A 26,207-nucleotide genomic window follows, 5' to 3' on the forward strand; every position below is an offset into this window, starting at 1 on the left:
GCTTCTGTCTTTGTGAATGTCTCTGCCTTTGCCTGTCCTTGAGGGGATCCAGACGTCTGCTTGGCTTTGACAAGCCTGGTGCTGATGTTTTGCCCTGCACATGTGTGGTGCTGGCAGGCACTGAGCACAGGCAGGCACTCCTTGTGGGCCTGACTCAGGAATGCTCTGTGCTCAGGGTGACACAGATTGATGCTCTCTGCTCAGCTGGGCTCACTTGTCAGGTCATGGCATCTTCTTTTCATCCTGCTTGTCCCAGGTTCTGTTGGAGAGCTGCTCTGCACTGTCTTCTGCACGGGAAGAACCAGTTTATTGTTTCAATTTAAATTATGCCTTGTGGTTGTTTTATATTTGCGTATTATTTTGTAATCAGGAATGATGCAGTGTGAGGATATGTTCTTCTAAAGGGTGTAGTTTTTATTGCTGTATATAGAGCAACAATTGTAACATTATTCAGCTACATTAAGAAAGAATTTGTAACAGGAAGAAAGCGGAAAAAATATACTCAGTTCTTCCATTCTGCAATTATTTTTCCATTCTTTTGTGTGTTCTTATCAGTAAGCTTTGTCTGACAATTTCTCGCTTGCTTTCAACACTTTAATTACAAAAGCTTTGGGGCTTTGGTTGGGTTGGTTGTTTTTTTTTTTTTTTAATTGGCAGCTCTGCAAGTCAGTCAGGAAACTAATTGCCGTGCAATTCAGGATTCATTTGGACTTTGACTTCTTTCAGTAAGCAGTCCCAAAAAAGAACCCTCCAGAGATATCTGCAACTGAGCTTATACTTCTTGCAGTTCCAACAGACTGGCAGTAACTAATATGATCAGCTGTAATAGGAGAATATCCAGCTAACATGGTTATCCAATTACCATGCTCACTTTCATTGTGCAATTAAATGCACCAATTAATTTTATTAATTATATCTCTCAAACATTTCTAAGTTTCTCTTAGAAATTTCTTACAACTTTTTAAATAATAAGATTCCACTTCCAGGATTAGTTAGTGTCTATGAAGTTCTTTACTATGTTATTAAAATGTTTAAAAATATGAGCCTTGTTTATTTTACTGGAAGATAGAGAGTGATATTTCTGCAAGACCTTGTGGATATTTGTGATTGATTAATTTTCTGTAGCCCTTTTTTAGTGATGGTTTTGTGAAGAATGATGAAAAGAGGAAAAGCAGGCAGCATCTCCCTGCTTTACTAAGTTTTAGATGTCCCAAATGTCGATATTGAAATTTAGAAGCTGGGCCCCTTCTGCCAGCTTGGCCCAGGAGATCCTGAAGGGTCTTTGTGCTAAGCTTTTCCTACAAATGCACATACATGTGTATGTCAGCAAAATACGGCTATGACAGTTTGGGATAGAGTGGAAACAATTCTACTGGAGGCCACTGCCTGCAATGCTCTGTTTTGCTAAAACCAGATATATTTGCTTCTCCTTATTGAGAACACATTATTTGAAACTGTTTCCTCCAAACTTAAAAAAAACAACTTTTAACTGTATTTTATTCTAAGCTCTTCCACCCCAACCTTGCTGTGGGATGTAAGAGCTGAGAGCTTGAGAAATTGTGTTTGACCATGGCCTAGCACTTGTCCTCAAGGAAGGGATGTGTAGCATAACACATTCCTGAGGTGTTTTCGGAATGGAATATTTCAACTTGGGCTTTTTGGTTCCTACAAGCAATCTGGACTTTCAGCAGCGAAATCAGTTGCAGGAAAAATAACAGTAACAAAGCACGGGGAGAGACAAACAGCACAAGAGGGCAAGAGGATGTTCCTCTGCTCCAAACAGCTTTCTCCTGCAGCTTTCCCTGTCAAATAGTGTCACAACAAACATGAACTACCCCTCCTCTGCCTGGCTTCCCCTCAGCACGGTCTGGGGACCTTACCCATGGCTGTCACATCACAGCTTGTGCAAGGCACCTACTCCACCACTCTGCAGATCCTGCTGATTGATAGGAAATGTAGCTCATGGATCTCTTTCATTTCTCTGCTGCGGTCTCAGGCAGCAGCATCTCACCCAGCCAGCAGGGAAGCCAGACAAAAGCTGAGTGTGCCTGGAAGCAGCAGCCCTTCCATGGCAGTGGAAAGATGGGAAGTTTACCCTCTGCTTTCATTCAGTCGAGTGTGTATTGACTCTCAGAGCAATGCTCCTTGTTCCTAAGGCCAACAGATATAATACTGAATTACAGTTGGTTATAATCAAAAAGCTTATCTACTCACCTTTATTTTGAATGTTACTGACAATAACTGCAACAAATCTTAACCTGAACTCAGTTAAAAGTTTTAAATACAAAATTTAACCGCAGGGTTAAATTGGTTAAACAAACCAATTTCCAGTTACTGCTTAAGGTTCTACAGGAAGGCACACAGACATCCTGTTGGTAGCCACAAAATAAAAGTATTTATTTTTAATAAGCATTTACATATTTACATGTAAATTGTATTTTAGTTTATATTTACCCCAGACGCCATTTTGAACAGAATCTGCACCCCCTAAATCTCTCAGGTTGCCCTAAACCCCCTGAACAGATGCACAATGGTAACACAGATTGTTCAAATGAAAAGCTTTATTCAGTATTTTCATATAAATTCCATTTCAAGAGCTTGCAATATTTTGTAATTGCAACTGAGAAACCAGCTGTTTAACTTTGTAGACACTACTTATAAACTAAAACAAACACTTTTCAATCACCCCAAGCAAGCCATTAAAATCCACTGTCTCCAGCCCATGGTCTGTGCAACACTGTCTGCTGGTTTTTAACATAGACTATTTATGGTTTTACAGGTAAAATCCAATCAGCTTTTGAGAATCCTGGGGGTTCCCCAAATTTTCCAGGAATCTCTGAAATCTGGCTCTCTGGGAATCCTCTTGGGCAAATTTAGCTTTTTGAGATGATAATTTGCAAAATTTTTTGCTTTGTACGGAAAATTCTATTCAAGTTCTATCCCGAAACACTTCACAAAACTAAACCTGTTCATCACACAAATGTTTAACACCAATTCTAAGTTAAATAATTTAGCAGGTAGAAGGTAGGGGCACTAAAGAGGTAGATAGAAGAGAGATAAAGAGGTCTGGCTGACAAAACAACCCAAGGGTTGCCACAGCTGATAGAAGGAGGTATAGAGACAACTTTTGTACCAACAAGCAAAAGGATCTAAAGGGCTGCAGACCCAGTACGAGCAAGGGAATGGAATCTGTCTTGAGAAAAGGAACTATCAAGGAAATCAGAAGAGCACGTGTAGTCAAGTCTTGAAATTGCTTGTGTGTTGTGGAAAACAGACAGGGTTCTTCAGGGCACAGTGCACACAGGCAGCAGAAGCGCTTGTGGGAGCTGGGACCTGGACACATGGCAGCTACAGAAGAACACAACTTTCTGGAAATTTCAGCAGAACAGGGGAGAAGTTGAAGAAGGACACCAGAAACACGGCACAGCGGTGATAGAGATTTGCAGATCTGGAAATACTGGAGGAAGACAATTCAATGAAGACAGCAATAATAAGAACAGTACTAAAAAATGGGAGACACAACTCAAAAAAACTAATCAAAGAAACCAAGCAGCATGAAATTGTTTTTTACTCCCTTTCTGAGATGCCAAAATTAGCACTGAAAATAAATTTTCTTTCAGGGAAGAAAAAAGAAGAAGGAGAAATATTTTTATGCATACACAAGTTAGTGAATTTAGCTCAGATCCACATAATGACCAGCCCTCCCACTTCTAAAACTGAATATTGGAATTGGAAGATGCTGCATGCACGGATTTTATCTATGAGGGTCAAACAAAACTTCACACTATTAGGAAAGTGTGGCTTTCAATCTACAAATCCCCAGGTGAAGAAAAAAAATGTATTTTATCCTAAATAGGAACAAGGATTATTCTATACCATGGGTAAAACTGAGCAGCCTCTGCAGAGCTCCTGGCATAGCGAATGCCAAAAAAATAATTTTTCTTTCTGTGTATACAATATATTTGCTTCTAAAAGCATCACCAGCTTCAGGCAGGCCCTGCTGTAAAAAACACGCACAAGTCTTATGCTGTGAAGCTGCCTTTCTAAGCAGACAAGTCAGATAAAAACACGAGGCAAGGAAAGAAAAATACACAGCAGTGAATTGACTGGCTTGAAACCACACAGAAGAAATCACCATCAGAAATTGCAATGACTCCCCCTTGCTCTCTGGCTCTCCTCATATTACTCATAATATCTATGACATCATACAAAACCAAGGGTGTAGTCCTCACTCAAGGAGCTTGCAATAAAAACAGGCAAGCAGATAAAAGCACTCTAATAGAAAATAGATCAGCCAGAAAAGACAACACTCGGCTCAAACAGCAAAAGGAACATTCCTTTGTCAAAAGCCAGCACAGCCCAAAGAAGGGTTAGCAGATGAGGAGCATAACTGGGGCAATACCTAGAGGGTTCCTATAGCAAATTCCAAAAGCAGAAGAGCTTGTAGGGAGATAGGACAGAAGGGAAGGAGATATGTGCAAAACAGATGTCCTGGAAAAGCAACGTCTGCCTTAAATCTCACACAAGACAGTACTTTTGTGTAGAGCAGAAAATATTTGGTTCAGATATATAGTAAGGAAAGTGAAAGACAGCATGGTACAAAATTAAACAATGGCTTAGGATATACAAAAATTCATTCAACTGGCCCTTTATATAATTTACACTTAAGAACAAAGAATTAACTGGTCTCTGACGTTCAGAGGTAGTGGAGAGCAAAGTGCTGTATTTCTTTGTGAAATGCAGGCTTTAAAAGTCACATCAGCTAAAATCACACATATGGTATTTGAACTAACTTTACTAGCTGTGAGCAAAGAAAACTTTTAATCTATTTTCCTAATGTTCTGGTTTGTCTATTTAACACAATACAAAGACCTTCGGTTCATATTACAGCTAACAGCATCTCCACAAGGAAACAAGTTTTGAACACTCATTTCAGACATCTTTAAACATCTGCTCAAGAGATCTAGTTACAGGTATCTTAAATCTCTGCCTGTGACCACTTCAAACTGACAAAGCACTTTAAAGGCAAGATGCTAATGTTTTGGGAATCTCACTAAAAGAGGAAAGCTATCCTAAAAGTGGAGCCTACAAGAAAACCCTATAAAACTGTACTAATAAACCAAAAACAACTTTTCAGAAATCATAATGAAATGCATATACTTTAGGCTTGGAGTAACAGAAGGAGGTTGAGTACAGCAGTACAAGAAAAGTCTAAGAAAAAAAAAGAATTGTGTTTGAAAGGAAAGCATGACCAGCTGGTAACTCAGCAGCTGGAAAAAGCAAAGGAGCAGAGAGAATCAGATATAGTGGTAAGTCACTGGTAAGGGTGCCCATGGCAGACAGCATGTGGGGTCATGTGAAAAGCAAATCAGGTTTAGGGAAGTGTCAAGAGTTACTTCCAATATGCTAAGGAAGTACTGCTGACATCATGCATGGCCTTAATGGAGGTGAACTAGCCCAGGGAAATTCAAGTGTGGCTCAGGCAGACTCAGGCTGGTGAAGAGAAGTACTGGTGGGACACTGAAGATCCTGTCACACAAGGAGGCTGTTTGTGATTTCAAAGAGAGAAGATGTGATGGATTCTAGATGAAGGAAAGCTACTTAGCTCAAGGGCAAGACTAGTGTAAATTGGAAGAATAAACTGACCACAAACATAAGGAGACTTGAAGTTAGAGCAGGGTCATGGAGTAATGTTCAAGTAAGAACAAACCATAAAAATCTGACTAAGAAACCCTCTCCTTGGAGTACATGCTGTACATTCCTGCATCTCAGGCTTTGAAGCACCTTGCATGTGTCCTGCATCTTTAAATGATAATCCAGGGTCAGATAATAGAGCAAACTTTCAAATTTATCAGAACAAACATCAGACAAAATGCACCAACCCTGGGGAAGCCAAGAAAATATGTGGGGTTAATACAATAATTAATTCTCTTCTAAACATACAGTAAAAGTCACATAACAGAAAAAAGAACTTCAACTTCCACTGTAATACACAATAAACCAGATTCCCTGTCTTGCACTCCTTTCTCAATTGATACAACAGATTAATAGTTGTTTTCTCAAAGAAATTCAAGCTCAGCAGTTACCAACTCAGTTTTGCTGGACTCTTGACAACTGCCTGAACTGCATGCCCTTTTTAATTTTTTTTGACTGAGACTCTCTTGAATAAAACACTTTGAGCTTTAAGAATAGAGATGTAGTTTTTAAGAGACTCATTATTTGGACCTTTATGGTTCACTGTTTGATGGCTAGAAAAGCAATGAGTGCAGCTATATTCTGACACAGACAACAAATCCTGGTGATGCTAAATGCAGACCAATCCCACCAAGTGAAGAAATCCAAACTACAATCCTTAAGAAAATGTCCAAGTCATCTTGGACCCTACAGCCATCAGCTCTGCTGATCTTTTGATTTTCTCCCCTATGGTACTGAGAATGATGAAGCTCCAACACACTTAGGCCCTCTCAGCTTATCAAACACTGCAACCATGAAACACACACTTCTTTTCAACAGAAAAAACACAACCACCTCAAAAATGGTCCTGTATACTGTAGCAGGGCCAAGTCTCTAGAGTATTTTTTCATTAAAATATCAGGCAAGTGTTTTTTTGCTAGGAAAGAGACAAAAAGAAAGCAAGACTAAAAAAGAAAAGTTGATAAGCAAAAGGAAGGAAAAATTCAAGTAGACAACAATAAAGCAGGAGACAGGAAGACATCACAAAAATGTCTACTCCAACAGGGGTTGCTCTGGTGCTGTTACTACAAGTTAGGATTCATCAGGGTTAGATCTTCTGCAGTGGTTTAATACATTCACCATGAAGATACACAAATAATTTTTCAGAACATCATTTGGAATGGGTGGCACTGATGAGATTAACTCTTCTAAAAACAGCTTCTAAATGATTTGTTTGAAATGTTGGCAGTCTCACCACCTACTCTTTTGCAAGCAATCAGACAAAGGTTAGTAAGCATAATATTTTACTCATTAGTGGAGAAACTACACCACATGAACAATCTTGGGGGATGATTTTACTCTCTAGTGTACTCTATTGATCCAGCTCCTCTATGAAAATACATGGTCTGCTTCATTTTTGTCAGATTAAGGATTACTACATTCTCACATACCTAGAAAAGGAGTAAAAAACCACATGAAATGTATGCAAAACAGCACACACAGAGCAAATAGAACTTGGATGGCATGGTTAAAATAAACAATACATGTATTTACAATATTGCGTAAGTAATTTAACACAAACTTCCATTCCAAAACAAATCACATCAAAATAAAATAAAAAAATATTAAACTCACGTATGTTTTAATACCTATAAATCCTTAACTTCTATCCAATATTTTCTTTATAAAAGCCTGTTTAAAATATTAACTTTTGATTCACTCTAGCTTAAACAGAATCTAAAATGATTTGTTAAGTATTACTGATCACTTAGTCTTTGTCTTAAATTTCTAGATTTTCCATTTTCAAACTTCCTCTTCTTAAACGTTGGCACCCCTTCTGTCAGGTCTCCAAGGGATGTGACTGTCTTCTCTTTAAATATGACTGTTTCCTCTTCTGGATCCTCTAGCACTGGGAGAGCAACACCGTCACTCTCTGTATTTGGAAGCTCCAGGTCCACTTGGTCACTGGGAGAAGAGAGAAAAATGTAAAAGTATTAATCTACATGGAGAAAGCAACACTGTGTACTGCTGACAGCAACAGCTATTTTTATTTGACAAAACAGCTTTGAGCTAGATGCAGTCTTCTTGTCATCATCATGACAAGCATCAAGAAAAAAAACACCTGTTTTTTGTTTCTTCTGTGTGGGCTGCCATAAAAAGTAACAAACTAACACCTAATTCTGTACAGACTTTATAGCATGGCCCAAGCACTCAATGTGTCAACAGTCCTGCAAGAGATAACAGGGCCGTATGTGTGTAAATTTAAGAATATTGAAAGACAGTAGACAGTGGGCAGTAGCAGTGGTTCACAGTCAGAACACCATTGAGTTGTCTTCCTCAAGTAACCATCCTGAGGGGACTGCATGATAGAAGAGAGACACAGTTTACCGAATTAGACAGTGACACAAAGCTGGGAGAGGCAGTTTTGGAGGGCAGGACCACAGCCAATACTGATCCAAACAAATCAAAGACCACAACTAAAAATGACCTATCAGTTTTAAGGGGTCAGCAGCAGAACACTGTGTTCTACAAGAATAACCTGTGGCACAAATACACGATGGAGAAGAACCGAAGAGCTGGCAGAAAGTTACCTAAATCACAGGTATTGCACCAGCACAACACTGCTGCAGAGATACTGGCCAATCCACAGAAGAATACTTTTGCTACTACCAAGTGTTAGTCTGATGTCAGCTTGTGTACTACACCCAGTCTGAGGTTCCATGCTTCTAGGAAGACATGGGTCTGCTCCAACAGAAGCCACAAGAATGATGGCAAGTCAAGAAAATGTGATTGTTGCAGTATCCCAAACTGTAAACTTCCTGGCAGTGGTTGGCACTGTGCCTAGACTGAATTTAAGGTAAATAACGAACAACTGGATTTGTCTCGTTGACACACGTGTTCATCTCAAGCCTGTCTGTTAAAGTATAGACTGATCTATCAGGTTCAGTGGCTAAAAGCAGTTTTTACTACACAGTGCTTTCCAGAAACCCAAAAGAATTTTTCAGCTCGGGAGTTAAGGAGCAGTTGGTCCAGTTCAGGAGGTGTTAGGTGAATATTCTTATCTTCAAGAAATGCATCAGTGCTTAATTTAGAATGAGCACTGTCAGAGGTCTACCTGCTCAATAATGTTGGAGAATGGAGTAAGCGTAAGGAAGAAGGCTCTTTTCATTCTCCAAAACCTATTTTCACCAGACTCCTTGAGGGACCCACAAGAAACTGACAATAAAAGAGCATACTTCACAAGTCAAAAAGATCCACCACAGGCATTATGAAGAAAAACAAATCAACCCTTCTGGTCAGATGCATTTCATGAAAACATCCGCAGTTCATTGGTCTGACACAGGCAAGAGAGAGAGAGAGAGAGCACAGGAACTACTGGGGCAGAGTAATGACGTTAAAATATTTGATACTCAGTCTCTGAAAAAACAGTGCATGACTATAATTCTTAAATCACTTGAGTTTACTTTGTACTCACAGTGAACTTCTACACAAAACCCAAAGCACCACTTCTATCTGCAATGGAGTGCTATTACTTAAAACAATAATTGTGAAAAGAATTGTACTTGGGCAACATTTCCAATCACAGTTCTGATAATTCTGCCAGAATTCAGAGGAAAAAGCTTCAGTTCTTGCAAACAACATTATGAAAATAAGGATGGTAGAAAGATACTCACCCTGCTTCTTCTTCCTGGTCTTCCCCTACTTCTTTAAGTGCTTTCCATTTTCCGTAAGGGTTGGTTGTATTAGATCCATCACTAGAGTTTTCTTGGGAAGCTGATGTACTCTCCTCTTTATCCATGGTTTCTTCTGACTTAACTTCTCGCCATTTCCCATATGGGCTTAACTTTTTAGCTTTAGGAGATTTTTTCCCTTCCTCTGATTCTTCACCATTATCTCCTTTCCTCTAAAGAGGAAAAAACCTATCTTAAGCAAAAAAGCCTAAATAAAAACATAATGTAGCTTTATTTTACATATTTTAATTGCTATTGTTATTTTTATCTACTTATCGTCTACTATTCATGCTTTTCAACCAAGAGTAACTTGAAAGAAAAAAATCATATCATGATATAATCTAGAAATTTTTCTTCTTGAGCTTTATAGATGAAAAAAACCTTAAAAGTTGCAAGAAATTAAAGCAGGAAAATCCCATCTACCAAGGCTGAGGTTAACAAATTTACAAACTCATTTAAAAACAAAGCTTAGCATATCTTAAGATAAAGAGGAAAAATTTCACATGCAACTTTCTCTACATGCAGATGCACACACTTATTGCTAATACCTGGTAGCACTTTATAATGAAGCACAATGATACAAAAGTACATGTTTTACAATTAACACCTCTCTAGGAATACATTTGGTATTTAAATTGTCTCTGTTCTGAACTACCAGCTGCAGGGATACCATCTAACCCAACCAGAAACATTACCACATCCTTCATTTCAAGTTTTAGATTTATGTTTTAAATATATAATTGATACAGATTTTGTACTATGTGCTATGTTTTTTCTCAATTTAATAAGGAAACTACAACCATGCCATTTTCAGTCTGAAGCACTCCCTGAAGATGTACTGGCAGTCACATTTACCAATGAAAAGTTGAAGTCATCCTCACACTGAAATCCAGACCATTTTGTGGATTATTTCAGAGAGATGACAATGACCTTTCTCAGAGAGTATCACATGCCTTGTAGAATTCAAAGTACTTCTGGTGTGCTGAAGGAAAGATCATGCTTTCTATTCTGGAACAGTACCACTAATGAGCCAAATAATTGAATAAAGACTGATTTTATTAAGAAGTGCAAAATTTAACATTCAGTCTCACATTTTAATCTCATTTGAGTACATAGAGCCTACCATAAAATACAAAAGATTCAGTTATAATCTTCTAGTATAATAAAATGCATGTAAAATAAATCTGAAGAAAATGTACCTTTAAGTTTGTTTCTGAACTTTCTGCTTCATTCTCACTACCTTCTGAGTCTGATTCAGATGCTGCTTCTGCAGACTTGTCATGTTGACCCTTCTCATTCAAAGATGAAACAAAACCATCTGGTTTCTCCCATGTGGATACTGTCCAAGACATTTGAACAACCACATTATTTATGCTTCTCATTTTGATTTGTTATTGCTTCAACAACATAACCTTTCAGAAACAGGGCTGCCTTACGCAAAAATACAGCAAATAATTTAGCAAAAAGCTTTTGCCTTTGTTTGGTTTGGTACATTTGTTTTAATAACCATAATCAGAAAGATAACATTTCTTCCCAGCAGAGACACAGTCAGGACAGCTGAGCTCACTGGTGATAAAGCTTGTTTTAATTAGCTCTTAGAAAATACATTACATACAGCAAACCATGACCCACAAGTCTATGGTCCCTCTCATCCTTCCACAGGATAGACAAATAAATTAATTGCTCTGTAGATGTGCCTATTTGATTTGAGCTGCTCATTGATTACAAAGACAGGATAAAGTAAAGAATGATAACTGCATGCTTCAGGTCTCCAGGCAGTGAAACCCTTTCCTAGTTCTACTTTTCTTGGTAACATTAGGTCTCTAATTAAAAGAGCTCTCAAGCAAACAAGGAAATACAAACATCAATCTGAAAAGACATGGAAGTACATACAGGATATGTACATACACATATACCCTCATTTTCAATTTAATTGTAGCATTCCAGTAAATATACTGAGAAGAAACATTCAAATAGAAGTTGACTCAATGGTCTTAAAACTGGTTTTACTAAGAATAAGGTAAAAGTACACCAACTTTCAGTCTATAGTTTTATATAAGCTTTCAGACGTAAAAAACCCTACTCTTTTTCCTAACTGCAAACAACACAACATGTAAGTGCCTAGATGTATCTTGAAGAAGATGTAAGAAACTAGCCATGAATAACTTTGCCAGCCAGTGAACAGAGCAGTCCCTTAAGGGTAATGCTGTCACCTGGCTTCAGAGCAAGTCCAGTTTCCCAGGTGCCACATAAAGAGTGGAGTAGGTGCAGCCTCCCAGACTTGTACCACCAAGCCTGAAGACATCAGTCGCCTAAGTTACATGTTTGACATGAGACACTTATAACTATTTATATCAGTTAAAAATTTGTCTTGTTGTCAGAGGATGGGATTACTGTTAACAGAACAGAATAGTAATTTTCAAGCACTCCTAAGACACTTACAGCTATATAAAACTGAGGGATCAATTTGAAATCTCACAGGTCAAAATTCTGGCAAATGTGACGTTTAGAAACATATTCTTCACAAGTGTCATAGGTCTATGAAGTACTCAAAAGAACAGCAAACATAGGCATAAGATGTATCTGAACTTGGAAGGCAATGCTTAAAAATAACCAACATCTCCTTTCCCTTTCAAAAGAAATTGCAAATCATTTGGGCAGGAGAGTGGCCCAGTGAAAAACTGAAAGGTTTTGGATTAGTTTTTTTAATTGTATTTTTTTTTTTCCCTCTCTATTCTTGGCATCATTAGCAATGCCACTTCATACCAACTGCAGAAGGAAAACTCATAGCCAGCATAAAAAAACCACTTGCTCTCCAGAGAGGCATCACTGACCTTAAAATGATTCCAACAGATTCAGAAAACAGATGCTGTTCTGAGGGAGATACCACAAAGATCCCCATGTAGGGGGAAAAAAGTGGAAAAAAATAGGAGGTAAGATTCTGGACTTTCTTATCAATGCTATGTCAGCAAGAGAAAAAGTTTAGGAGATTCTTAGTCAGTTCTGCATTCACATCAACACAAAACCCTGCCCTCTTCTAGTTTCCAAATTGTAATTCCAATATATATGTAATAAAGACAAATGTTTAATTTAGAATTATGAGTTGAATGTCCAAAAAAACTTCTGAAGCAAAAATGTATGCACACCGACAGTGCAGCCAGAAAGCCAGTGCTGACTTAAGCAACTATTTTATTTTAACTCAGACCGCAGCTTAAAAAATACAAAACTTAGCAAAAAATGCAGTTATTTGCAAAACAAAAAGCTTTTCTGAAAACCCTCTCTCCTGAAACAGAGTTTAACTGGAAAGTAAGTTCTCCTTACCTCCAGTTTGTGTGTTATAGTAATAGGTATGACCATCTTCAGTGACACCTTCCACCCACTCTGCTCCCTAGGAAAAATATATAGGAGCTCATGTAAAAAAGTTTTCAGGATCAGCCAAAGAATCACTTTTAAGTTTGTTCAACCTGAGTACTTTTTGTCTGTAATCATCCTGCTGTTTTAAAGCTTGAACCCCTAACACTGTTAGACAGTATTCCCTTTGACTCCAGCGAGATAGAATTCCATAATTTAAAGTACTGCAAATACACCTGGACAATTATTTCTCAAACAGTAGGTAGTTAGTATGAGGCTGTATAATAAATGTTGCCGTACTGTTTAAATTTTTATATAGGCCATTATTTTACATGTTTGGGTTTTCTAGAAGTATTCACCCCTGAGGCTGTAATTTCCTATTTGTGTCATTGTCTTTAGAGGAGACTGCTTAAACAATTCTCTGGGAAACTTAGGCCTTTGTGAGGGCCACAGAAAACTAGTACCAATAAACATTATCACAAATTAAATATACAAAAACAAATAAAAATTTATCCCAATATAGAACATTACAACAAATAATTACAGAATCAAACTTTACATGCCAACAATTTTACTTATTTACTAAAGCACCAATTTCAACAATGCTCTCTTTTCCCTACTGATTAATAAATAAACATGAAATGTGGCTGAACTTGCTGGTATATCTTTGTGGATATGCAATTTTTTTTCAGAATCAGCTACCGCTGTATAATCAGTCATTACCCATTACCCTAACATCTTCCTTAAATAAAACAGTTTTCATCCCCTCTTACACACACGACTACTTCCCTGCTCCTTAAGTACCAATACTGCCAAGCTCTGTGTTGGGCAACTTCACCATACATTATTTTGGTATTAACAAATGTGTGTGCATATACAGAGATATACAGACAGGCTTTTGCACACCTCTGTATTTGCTAAATACTCTTCTTAAAACTTTGGAGTTTTTTTAATAAAAATACAATACAATCAGAAGTTAAATTTCTTGCACCCACTCTGTAAACACAAAAAATTCTGCTGGTAGGTTCAGAGCAGGCAAAGGCACAAAAGCCTTCAGAATCACATTTTCTCAAGGTTTTGCCCTTAGAAGTTTCAGTGCGCTGGTTTTGACAAAAGAAGCAAAGAGAAAGTTTATTTTAAGTATAAAGAGGATAAGAAAACCCAGTAAGTATAACCCTTTGTTTTTTAAGAGTTAGATCCTGAGCATTTGCAAACCTGTTAGAGGTTAGACAATATCTGACACTAGGCACACTGAGGATCCCATGACAGAAATGCTAAGAGGCACACTGTTGGTCTAACTGGTTATAGGCAGCCATCAACATGCCCCTTCCTTACCCTGTTCTCCCCACCTCTCACCAAGTCTGAGCAAAACCTAATGTGCTGTAAAACCAGGAGGGCTCCTGGCACAACATATTGCAAGCATGCCCTTTACTTTCTGGGCAGTGAGTCCTTGTTAGAGATCTGGAATGTTCCCAATATCCTTAGCTCAGACTAAATAAGGGAGCAATCAAATGCTTGTTTTGAGCCATAGCGAAAATAACTCAAGACAGGACGAAGGCACGGAGCTGAGAGAGGGAGGAATGGCAAAATACAGCTGTGTGGTGTTAGAGATACTGGGGTCTGAAGGTGTGAGCTTCTGATATGGCTAGGATGAGCTAACTTCAAATTGTTGCCAAGAAGGGAGTGCCTTCTCCCCTCCAATCTGCTCTCCCCACATTGGCATTTTTTTCTGATTATTCAGAATGCTGATAGCAAGGAAATAAGTCTCCAAAGCACTAACCTAAACTCTGATGCCTCCACTGCCTGAACTAGCTCACTGTCAGGGTAAATATGTACCAAGGACCATACAAGATTAGTTTCAGGACCACATCTTCCAGTGGAAGGCTACAGTAAGACTGACTTGACACATTGCAACACTAGGCCTTGACTGGAAAGATAAAGTAGAAGTGCTGATTAACAAGTTGTGCAAACCCACAGGACAAGGGAATCAGAAAGCCAGAGTAGCACATAATGTGATGATACAGAGCTGCAGAATGTCAAGCACTCTGAAAACACCAGGTCTTTTTTTGAACTCTGGTGTAGAATCCAACACCAGCAAACCCAACAAAACTGATATCAAATTAAAGTGTGTATATGACACCAGTCTTGAAAACAGGAGAATGTAACATCACAGGAACATTGGAAAAATCCTGTTTTTGATGCTGCAAAGCACAACAATCCTGGAGTGGTAAGTATCATGGAAAAACCCATTAATCATAATAAGAAGTTTTTCAACTTTTGGATTATTCTGCAAGTTTTTCTGTGCCTCACATAAGGAAAATTAAGTAATGTACTAAATTACTAAATTTTCTGAATAATTGCTTGCATATAGGTTCCATGATCATAAGAAACCCAGTAAAAAACATGATTTATTATGCAACTGTATCATAAAGCAAACAAAAAAATGGGTATTCTTTTTTTTCAATTACCTGACAATGCAATCTCAGTGTTGCCTTAGATAAAGGAAGCTTAACTCCTTCAACTGTGTAATATTTAGTTTCTATAAACACACTTCATTCAAAAAAGATTTAACAGAATTTATTCAGAATTTCCCAAAAGCTTTCAATTTTATGAGTCGAAGCATAAAGGAAGTGTATTCTGCAGGAACTCAACCACCACTAATTACTTCTCTTTCCTTGACAGACAAATTAGCCAAATAGGACTTCTACAGTAAAACTGCAGCTTACCATAGAAGATTTTACATATTAAAATTGTATTTTCCTATGTTTATAAAGGGCAAAAAAGTTAATTTTCCTCAGACAACTTGTAAATTGCTTAGACTATTTAAGTGTTTACAAGTACAAAAAAAACTATGAATAATTTGATTACCATTTGTGAGTTTTGAGAGTTGCCTTGGAATCCTTTAGGTTTCTCCCACTGTGATTCTTAAAAAACAAAAGCAGAATTCACTTATTTAATATCATTCGATTTGGCTTATATTTAATAATCTTGACTAAAACCAGATCTAATTGATGTGACACTGCTGTGTGCACACATATAAACAAGTTATATAAATATATATAGACCACACTGGAATATGAATAATCCTTGACCAAACTATTGTACAAAAAATAAACCAAATTATCATAATTACAGCTGGCTTTACTGGAGCTAACAACCCTCCAGACTCCTTTACTATGCCTGATACAGAGATATAGGTTATTTGGTTTAAAAAAAAAAATTATGAAATTATGAAAGACTACAGTAAATACTAATGTCAATCCTTAAATTTATAAGAATCAGTTTGTAACATTCTCATTAATCACAAAAGAGGGTTGCTTTTATATTCTAAAGCAAATCACAACACACAGCTCCTCAAGAGAAGCTAGTTAGATAAACCACATAAATGTGGAAAGACACAATCAGTTTATTTCACATTCCTGATCACAAAGCTTCTTCAGGAAGAACATGGCTATCTTTGTGTACTTTACCTCTGGCAAGCTAAACATTTCTAGAAACTGTGGAATTACTACATTCTTCCATCACTAATCAACAGCAAAATTGGTCTGAAATTCTGGATACCCAAGTCTCAAATGTTAAATACCAAAACTCCATTTAAGTGCTCACATTTTAATTAACAGCATGGTACTGAAAGAGCAGGAAAGTAAAAAAACGCAGCTAGTCTTTTCTCACTTATATTCAACAATTATATCTGCACCTGCTCCTCAGTAGTTTTTACCTCCAGTTTTTGTGTTGTAGTAGTATGTATATCCTTCAGGAGATAATCCTTGCACCCACTCCTTTGTTTCAATTTTTGGTGGCATAGAGGCATCCTGAGGTGTCTTTTTTTTCTTTTCTTTCTTTTCCTTCTTCTCCTTCTTTTCTTTCTTTCCTTTAGTTTCCGCTGTGTTACTTTGCACTTTACTCTGTGTTGAACTGGAACCTACGTCATCTTAGAGGAAATAATATCCTTTAAAACATTCTGAACTTAAATATTAGTCACTCTTGCACAACAGAAAATGGGAAACTCTGTTCTTATGAGTATTTTCAATCATGAGTGAAAATCATTAGCATTATACCTGTACCAGGTGCACTTAAAAGACTATATTAAAAGAATCTTGCTTTGTACCACTACTATAGCATCATAACAATGTACAAATTTAAAATGATGAGTAACAAAGAGAAAAATCATAAGGACCTAGCTAAACACCTCTAACTAAACAACAAAAGAGAAACTAAAAGAGCTATGAAAAAGACAGCTACTACAGGAGCCTGAAACTCCAAACTTGTTTTTAAAGGACAATATGTCTTCAATGTACAGAAGAAAGGTACTTGCTGAGCTGCAAGCTGACTAGGAGATTCTCATCTCCACTGTTTCACAGCAGTGGGAACCCAGCTTCTCCTACTCATGGGAACTTTAGCCTCCAACTGGGAAAAGTGAAACATAAAATTAATCAAAGGAAGCTGCACTGCTGATTCAAAGCACCAACTACAGCCTAACTTTCTGTTAATGCATTATTTAATTTTTCTACTCCAAATTAGATTGTTCCATGGATCAGGGGATACCATAGCTATAAATACTCTGTACTGCAACTTTTACTACTGGCAATTTGCAGACTCCTTTTTTTTTTTTTTTAAATTAACAACAGTCCTGGAGGCTGACTCTCTCTCTCTCCTAAACCTGATGTAAGACAAAAACTTTCCTATTCAATATTCTTTCAATTTTTATCTTCTACCAGCTATATGAACTACCTGGCTTAATTCCAAGCCTTTTCATATCTTCTTGATATGCTTTCATTGCAGCCTCCTCCATTGCTGCAAATTCTTTTGACATGTTTTCTTCTTCTTTTGCCTTTTCCAAGCTTTTCTTCTTAATCTAAAACAAAAGAAAAAGCCCCCAAGAAAATAAATTAAACCAATGTAATAATGAAAGAGAGCAAAAATAAGCATTTTTGCAATTAAGATATTTGAGTTACCTCACTAATTCTCTTTGCCACATTTTCTTTATGATTCTTTCCTCTTTCATGAAACTCAATGCTCTTCAAAGTAAGAAAAAAACCAAGAAAAGTAATATGTATTATACAATTTAAAAACAATTTATTTTAGTTACTTTAAATTTACTTGGACTAATTTTAGTTGAACAAGCCTAAATGTAACCTGTTCTGAGAACAGGTTTACAGCAAACACTTCAGCTCTAAAATGGCTACAGGAATACAGGAACACTGAGAAACATTCAATAGAGAAATTATAAAATTTCATAGTATAATATTTTTTTTCAAATAATACTGCTCAGCACACATGCTAGAGACAAATAACAGGGAATCTGGGTTCCCTCTTCATGCTATCCTTCCATTTATCATCACAAAATTTTTTCCCTGTTTTCATTCAAACTTTTAAAAACCATATGGGTTATTTAGTATTCCAAGTATTAGCTACTGCCCTTAATTACATTATGCTCCACTTCAGAATTATCTCACAAATTTAAACTAGTCTGCAAGTTCAAAAATCTGAAAAAGAGAAAGAGAGGGAAGAAAAGGCAAAGTGGGAGAATTGGATAACTAAGGATCACGGAACAGTCTGCAAGCCAAAAAGCTGCCAGGAAGACTGATGCCAGCAGGAGCTGGAAGTTCAGAAGCTCAGGTACAACAGTGGTAGTCCTCACATGCTTCTCACATAAAAACATCAGAGCTCATTTGGGTGTTGAGATGTTAGATGCCTAAGCCTGATCTTTGCACAAACTGATGTGCAGAGGATGCACATCCTGGGATGACTCATCTCATTTAGAGACAAACTTCTTAAGTTGCTCAAATCCCTCCCTTGACAGGTACTTCACTTACTCTGAGAAGATACCTGCAGTTCACGTGAACTAATTAGGTATCTTACAGTAAGCCAGAGGAAGCTCAGCTCTAGGAGTACCCCAGGCATCCAGTCAGGAATGCAAAACTTACTACTAAGGAAGACACCAATGTGTCCAGTAGTCTGCAAAAGGCACCTGCAAGTCTGAAACACCTTTCTGTAACCCAGTAATGCTTCTGTGGGCTGTGTGAAATGAAAGAAACCTGCTTTAAGAGCTCAGAGCACTGGCTGTACTGTGCCTACCACATACAAGCAGTACAGATGCCAGATTTTGCTTTCTACTTGCACATGAAAGAGAAGGACAGGTGCAGACAGTTTCAAGACAGACCAAATGTTAAGCTACAGAACTCGAAGAATAAGCAGGGTCAGATATCTAGTCCTTATCTGTACTGCCAAGGAGAACAGCACACACCATCTTGTAGGTGGGTATGTGGCTCTGATTTAATATATTTTAAGCACCGCAGGTATCACAAAGGCATTTTTATAGAATAAATTTCATGCATCAACAGACTGGTATCAAAAAGTGATGTTTAAAGCCTGTAATTCAACTTCCTAATATTTCAAATAATGGACATAGTATGGTAGACCATCGTACAGGTCTGTTGTCTGCTATCCAGCACTTGCAGTAATCGCAGAATTTTTTAGGCTGAGATTTCCAGTAATCGGCCCTGGGGAAAGAAAAAAAAAGATGTATAATCTGAAACAATAACCAAAGCCACAGGTTTTCATATATATTTATATATATCTTCAGAAACTAAATTTAGTCTTCTTTGGGTGATTAAATACTAAAAGTCTAATTTTCTTTTTTTTTTTTTTTTAAACCAAGCCTGGGGAGCCAGTAAGAGTAGCTGTATTAACAACTGTGTCTCAAAGCACAGTTCAGTATCGGGATTTTGACCATCTGACCTCCAAAAACTGTAGAATTTTTACAACTGAGGCAGTGCTGTAAGAACAAGAAATATGAAACAAAACAAGGCAGAGATAAACAAGCAGCTCTAAGACACCCCATTTAAACGTGGAATGGTCAGAAAAGTGCAACTTGCACTGTTTTTCATAAAAATGCTGGATACTGTATACAGTGAACTCAGCAACACAAAGGTGCAGTTCTGGACAACACTGAGCTACTGTGGGGAGTGAATCCTGGACCAGATTCTGACCTGTGGGGTCACTGACAAAGCAGTAAATTGTTTGGATGTTTCGGTGTAAAAATGTAGGAATTTCTGAACCATGTAATTAGATAAGCAAGGAAACTTGGGGAAAACTCTTCAGAGCTGAAAGGTTAGTATATCAAAGTATTTAACAATAAAACCAACAACCTCCAATGGCTGTTTCTTCATCAAAAACCGCTTCCTAATGCCAGATGAGACTTGCGTAGAGCCAATTCTATTTCTTATTGCCTTTCAGCAACAAACACAATGCTTTGGTTCACCAGAACACATTTGAGCAATAGATTTCTATGTTTTTAAGTTAAAATGACAAAGAATGAGGGACAAAATTTTAAAAATATTCACAATTACACTGAGAACATCAGAAAAACTGAATCTTGGCCTTTTGTTCTGAAGACCACTGTACAAAGTTCAAGGAAAATACTTCCTGACATTCTTATTCAATACAACCAAAACTTCCTCCATGCACAACAATAGCACCTTCAATCCTTATGATACGTGTGAGCAGATCTTTAATTACAGAAACAGACCTGATCAACTCCACTCCTACAATTTAAGCAGGTATCAAAATACATTCTCCCACCAGCGCTTCACACAAAAATAACCAAGAGTCTATGATTATTTGAAAGTCTAAGTAGAAAGGAGGTACTTCACAAAAGTGTATCAACCTATAAGCAATAGCGTGTTAGCAATGCACAGTTTTTCAAGCAATTTTCTGTAAATCTAGAAAGAAGCAGCTGGGATTTCCCCAATTTAAACAGAAATCTGCTCATCCTCAAATGCTGTACTTGAGAACTGTGTGATTACTTAGTCACACATTTAATTAAAAGGGGTTTTTTGAGACTTATACCCAAACATACAGGGGGCAAAGCCCAAGATGCTCTGGGTGGAAAACCAGCTGAGTGGGAGGGAGAAATTCAAACCTCAGAAATACCTAAAGATCCTTTTTCCTGCTTGAGCTATAAATTGTCTCTAAACCCTTTGACATCACCTACAATAAATTTCCAGCTAAATGCAGGGTTGAACTTCCTATGGCAATGGACCAATTTTGACAGAAAACACAAATTGTAAATAATGCCTCACTGCCTGTTCTGGATGTGCAAGAACCTCTGCCTTCTTCCAAGTTTAACCTAAGACATGAGGCTCTTTCTCCTCAACAGAATCAAACCTGAGTGCTAAAACTAAGACTGTACAGCTGCACCCACAACTCAAGACCTGAGAATTTGACAAGCTGTATTTTCACAGCTCTGTTTTACACCAATTTCTTTCCTATATGCTGCTGGCCACCACATTTGTTGCAAACCACTGTAGCAATACATAAGTAATCACTCTTGAGAAAATAAGGGCACACCTGTGCCTTCAGTACAAATCCACATCTTGATAGAAGTCTTTTAGCTTCATCTCCTATTTGTTTTCATTAGAACTGGAGCTGTTTCTCTACTCTTACATATAAAATAAATGTAAATGGTAGTGTGCACAGATATCCTAAGAACCCTAAATCCTTTTCATGATTAATGAAATTGTGTAACCTATGACCTCGATTCTGTGGTTTATGAGCTTGAGGAATCTTATATATCAAATAGTTCTCTTAAAGATTTTCTACTTGAGTTCACACCACTGGAAAAAAAAAGAGCAAGTTCAGCTGAACTATCCATTGAATAACATCTGCCACTGTAACAAAGGCAGAAGCTGCAAAGTTTCAGTGGTGCTGCAATGACAGCAAACCAAAGAGGAATATTTGGAAAGCAGCAGCAACTGAAGTGAAACCCCACTTTATTGAGATGCTACAAGTGCTTCATGGGCTCCTGTCACAATTCAGATCCATGACAATTTTTTAAGTCTGTGACTGATGAAACAATCTGACAAACACAGGCTTGAGAGTAGATACTCTTAAAGTAGTACAGAGGTTTTTTTTATTCTTGAACAATTGTGTACAAGTCATGGGAAACACAGCTATTTTATAAAGTCATTGCAGTCAAAATGGTACAACTTTTAAGACTCTCTGTCTTCTGCCAGAAGTTAAGGTTGATTCTTGTTTTCAGCTCTCCAGCTGGGCCAGGCTCCTAAGGACTAGAAGGTTGGCCAGCTGGCCAGCACCAGTACAACTCCCTTTCTTCCTTTCACTAAAACAAGGAGACAGTCTAGAGTACATCACATCTGCCTTGTCCAGGTTTGCAGGGTTGAGGTTTAGCACTGCACACATTTCACTAGGAGTGGCTCCCAAAAGGGAGCTTGGCAACACAGACCCAGAGAGGTGTGCCAGTTTTTCTACAAAGCTCTAACTCAGGGCAAGGGGCTCTGGACCAAGTGTCTTTGGAGCCTGACTTTCCAGAGCTGGCTGAGCAAATCAACTTGGTATCTTGCTACCAGGGAACAGGGCAGCACCAATACAGATGGGTACTGGGCAACTGCTGGACAAACTGCTGTAGACTCATCCGGACTTGGAAATCCCATACTAACTTGCAACCAATTTGTTTCTCCTCAAGATCAGTGATTTTCCTTCAACTTTTACTGGTAATACTACTCAGAATAAGAACGTACAACATTTTAGGAAGCTAAAGAAAAAGGAAGGAAAAAGAGGAAATTAACATCAAGATGTTTTCTTGAAACTCATGAGATGACAAAGTCTTGGCTGGAAACAGCAGAGTGCAAACTGATCAATGTTAAAAACATTTTCAGATTTCTGAAATGAATTTAAAACATCAGAGTGAACAAGAAGACAAGAAAGAACAAGTAGCGACCCTGCATTAACAATGCCTGCCCCATTTGCCATTCCAAAAGGTAGGAAAATTATGAAACTCAGAGAGAAAGCACTGCAACTCAGATATTTATACTCTGCACAACACATTTCTTGAGCCAGGAGAATCACACAGCCTACGCTGCAGTGACCAGGTTATGCATCCCAGTGCAGGAACCACGTGTTTGAGAGTATGCAAAAAGGACAGGTTCAGGAAGTAACCTCCAGAGTAACTCAAGTACTGAAGTCCAGGGCCCTGAATCCTCAACCTGCAGGCTGCTTCTCCTCACGTTACTGTACCATTAATGTTTCAACAGGTGGTGCAAACAGCTTTTCTTATACAGGGAAGCTTAAATCCTCTCATAAAGTAGCTATCTTGAGCTGAGACAGCTATGCTGAACTTTACATGGAGATTGGGCTGGAGAATTTTGTTCCTACCACATACTGAAATCAAGGTGGGATGAGAAACAACTGATTTTGGTGGTTCTGAACACAATGAAAAAGAATTTTATTGTACAAACAAAATCTGGAAGCATTTTCTTTGAATAGCTCTGTTCTAAAATTTCTGACCTGAAATCTGGCAGGGATGCAGGGGGTTTGTATCAGGGATTTATCTGTGCAAATCAGAAGCCCTTGGGGGTAAAAAACAGCACACACAGGCTCAGCAGTCTTCTTTGGTTAGAGTATCTGCAACCTCTAAACGCTTTACAAGAATTTAACATCTCACAGCTTTTTGCAAGTTTGAGCACTCAAGAGCTACCACATCACCTTGAATACATGTTTGTGAACAAGATTCAAGTTCTTGACTACACAAGTAAATTAATTTAGGGCAGATATTGTGGCTGTTCTGCAACAGCCACTCAAAAGGACAGAATCTATTATTACTTCTGAACACTATTTGGAAATACTGTGTACTTCTGAACAAAAGTTATACTTCTGTAATGGAAAGAAGTAGAAAAAAAAAAACAAACAAAAAAAAATTCCATATATTTCACAACAGACCCTCCCCCACATGGGAAGCTGTTCCAGAATAGCTAATTTTAATTCAAATATCCCTGTATTGGTGAGTCCTAACATTGCAATGCTAAGATTGGCAGAGAAGATAAAAAATGTTTTCTTGTACTGTAGTGTACGTCCCAGTGCCATGGCCCCTAATGACTCAACACTCCCAAATAATTCACAGCAACTCTGTTCATTCATAGTGTACCAACTCTAGAAAACTCTTCTTAGTTAAACACCCTCCACTTTTTTAAAGTATTAAAAAACGTCTAAAGAAAGAGTATCTCTGACACTGCGAGTACGTGGGACTGCCCTTCTGCCTAACCCCAGCCTTGTTGGCATTCTAATAGATCACGCAATATGTATGTTTATACATGGGCTCCTACAGAGTAGAACAGGATGGGAGTTTCAACCACATGAAACATGACAGTTCTCTGAAGGGTTTTGCTCTTTTGGCCCTGAAGTCAATTGTATTTTTTGCAATCCCTCCATAAATTCTTATTCACAACCCAAATGTCTGCTTTTTTTAATCATTATATTAGCCCCCTGTGAACTACATACAAATTACAATATCCAGTGGAAGTCTGCAGAAGCTGCTTAGCCTGACCTGTATTTGCATGAATCTGCTTTGCCAGACCTCTCTTCAAAATTGCAAATTACACAATCACAGAACCATTTAGGTTGGAAAAGACCTTTAAAATCACTGAGTCCAACCCTTAGCCCAGCACTGTGAAATACACCACTAAACCGTGTTCATAAGTGACACGACTACCTGTCTTTTAACTACCTTCAGGGATGGTGACTCAACCACTTCTAATGCCACAAATACTTTTAATGTGCAAGAATACACACAGATATTAGGGAAAGCAGCCTCTTTCTTGCATGTATGGAGCTCCAATTCTCTAGGTCATCTCCTCTAACTTCTGTTGTCTAAACAGTGAAGTAGGGTTGTCTCGGTTCTCCCTGCCAATAGATGGAAACTGTCATCTCAGAAACAGCACTCTTTGTATCCTAAAGAGACAGCACGTTGAGAAGAGCATTGAACTCCTTAGTTGTGTGTTTCATCCTTATACAGGGAACCCAAAGCAAACTGCCTGAGTCAGCTTTCAAAAGTTAAATATCTGAAGTGACAGATATCTCCTGAGAACAGAGGTCTGCTGCTGTAGATGCAGAAGAAGGATACGGGCCATGTCAGGAAGAATATGATAAGAATTAGAAGAGAGGAAAAAAACCAGCAACATGAATTGGGTCAGGAATCTGTTCAGCTATAATTTTAGCAATAACTAAAATTAAGAACGCTGCTGTACCTAGTACCAGTTTGGAAAGCACAGCTCAACATCAAGCACTGCCCCACAGACAGACCTCTAGAGGAATTTTTGACCAGGTTAGGATTTTTTTTCCAGCATGGAAGTTAGGATATTTTGAAAAGTAATAGAAACAAGCAAATAGACATACAATTCTATAAGCCATTCTCACCTAATATAGACAGCAGCTTAGATTTTTTTACATCGCCTCCCCCCAACCGTGGTCAAGCATTAACACAAATTTCCTAATTAAAGGCTTCAAGCAGGTAGTGATGGCCAGGTAAAACCAAGCCACAAACAATTTTCTTCCTCACGCCTTGCCCAGAACCAAAGGCGGCAAAGGAGGCCGCAAGGTGGGGGGATCTAGGAGAGGGAGAGAGGAAAGGAAGGAAGTCAGAGGGACGGAATGCGGGAAAGTGCAGGGGAGAGGAGGAGAGGCAGGGAGAGGAGGAGAGGCAGGGAGAGGAGGAGAGGCAGGGAGAGGAGGAGAGGCAGGGAGAGAGCAGGGTCGAGAAAGGATACATAGAAGGGGTGCAGGTGAGGATCCACGGGCCCCATCCCCCGCAGCGCTCCCCGCCCCGCTCTGGGGCACGCCGAGTGCCCCGCCGGCGGGAGGCGAAGCTGCCCGGCGTGTGTTGGGGCGATAAGAGCAAGGCAGCGCAGCAGAAACAAACAATCTGAAGAGAGCGGCAGGCCGGACGGGAGCAGACGGGCTGGAGGGCCAGTGTAACGCCTCACGCAGAGGGGCGGGGGTCGCCGGCCACAGCCGGGGCACGGCCACAGCCCCACTAGTCCCCATCTCCCCACGGCCTACGGGGCCCGGCCCAGCCCAGCCCGGCCCCCGCACCGCACGCCGCCAGCCTTGCCCGACCCTGGCTCGCAGGGTGGGGAGCTGCACCCGCTCCCTCCTGGCCCCCGGCACTCACATCGCCGCTCCCCCGGCGGCAGCAGCGTCGCCGCTCCGCTCAGCTCCGCTGCCCTGCGCTCCCCTCCGCTCGCTGCGCCGCTGGGGTAGGATGGGGCGGTGCCGGGAGAGGGAGGGAGCGTGGAGACGGCAGCCGGGAGGGCTCAACCCGCGCTGTCCTCCCCGCCCTTCTCCACCTCCTGCGCTCACCCGCTCCTCCTCCCTCAGCCCCGAAGAGGCGAGTGCTCAGCGGGAGCCGCCCGGACGGGGAGAAGGAGCCGCGGCCGCTCGGTGAGTGCCGCCCGCCGCCCGAGTCCCGCGCTCGGGGGCACTGGGAGGCTCATCCGCCTCCCCTGCGGTGGGGAAGAGACACCGAGGGCCGCAGGTTCGAGCCCCGCCGCCGGCAAGCGCCCCGTGCCAGGCAGTCCCTGCCCCGCGGCGCCCGTGGGAGATGGAGTGGGGAGAAGGGCGGTGATCGGGTGCGAAGGGGCCGGTGAGGCAGCGGGC

General features: G+C 39.4%; 2 protein-coding genes across 10 annotated transcripts in view; one reads left to right on the forward strand and one right to left on the reverse strand.

Annotated features, from left to right (window-relative positions):
- Window positions 1–2,541: 2,541 nt before the first annotated feature.
- On the reverse strand, window positions 2,542–25,846 carry WBP4 (WW domain binding protein 4). 5 transcript variants are annotated; one of them, XM_062487752.1, is made up of 10 exons: window positions 25,723–25,846; window positions 19,186–19,258; window positions 17,711–17,773; window positions 17,487–17,610; window positions 16,474–16,686; window positions 15,624–15,679; window positions 12,726–12,792; window positions 10,604–10,743; window positions 9,348–9,577; window positions 2,542–7,638 (listed from the first exon to the last, which is right to left on the reverse strand). In XM_062487752.1, coding segments are annotated over exons 1-10 (1,176 nt in total). In that variant the 5' UTR covers window positions 25,725–25,846; the 3' UTR covers window positions 2,542–7,430. The 5 variants fall into 5 exon arrangements, with proteins under 5 accessions (XP_062343736.1, XP_062343738.1, XP_062343739.1 ...); XM_062487754.1 differs by lacking the exon at window positions 25,723–25,846 and adding an exon at window positions 24,969–25,479; XM_062487755.1 differs by lacking the exon at window positions 19,186–19,258 and having other exon boundaries at window positions 25,723–25,826.
- The window catches only part of ELF1 (E74 like ETS transcription factor 1), a 98,067-nt gene continuing 84,664 nt past the window's right edge, over window positions 12,805–26,207 (forward strand). For 2 of the 5 annotated variants that reach the window (XM_062487749.1, XM_062487751.1), the window contains exon 1: window positions 25,903–25,991. The gene's annotated coding sequence lies outside the window, so the exon portion shown is untranslated. Of the gene's footprint in view, window positions 14,983–25,902; window positions 25,992–26,207 lie in introns of those variants that run through there. The other 3 variants (XM_062487740.1, XM_062487750.1, XM_062487746.1) reach the window with 2 other exon arrangements.

This window comes from Cinclus cinclus, chromosome 2, assembly GCF_963662255.1.
Source record: "Cinclus cinclus chromosome 2, bCinCin1.1, whole genome shotgun sequence".
Classification (NCBI taxonomy): domain Eukaryota; kingdom Metazoa; phylum Chordata; class Aves; order Passeriformes; family Cinclidae; genus Cinclus; species Cinclus cinclus.

What these genes read in the sequence shown, in the direction of transcription:
- WBP4 (XM_062487752.1), bottom strand. An exon ending in ACTCTCAAAACTCACAAATG is followed by an intron (nt 12,793 to 15,623) that starts GTAATCAAATTA and finishes TATTTTTCCTAG; the next exon opens with GGAGCAGAGTGGGTGGAAGG. An exon ending in CTATAACACACAAACTGGAG is followed by an intron (nt 10,744 to 12,725) that starts GTAAGGAGAACT and finishes TGTCTTGGACAG; the next exon opens with TATCCACATGGGAGAAACCA.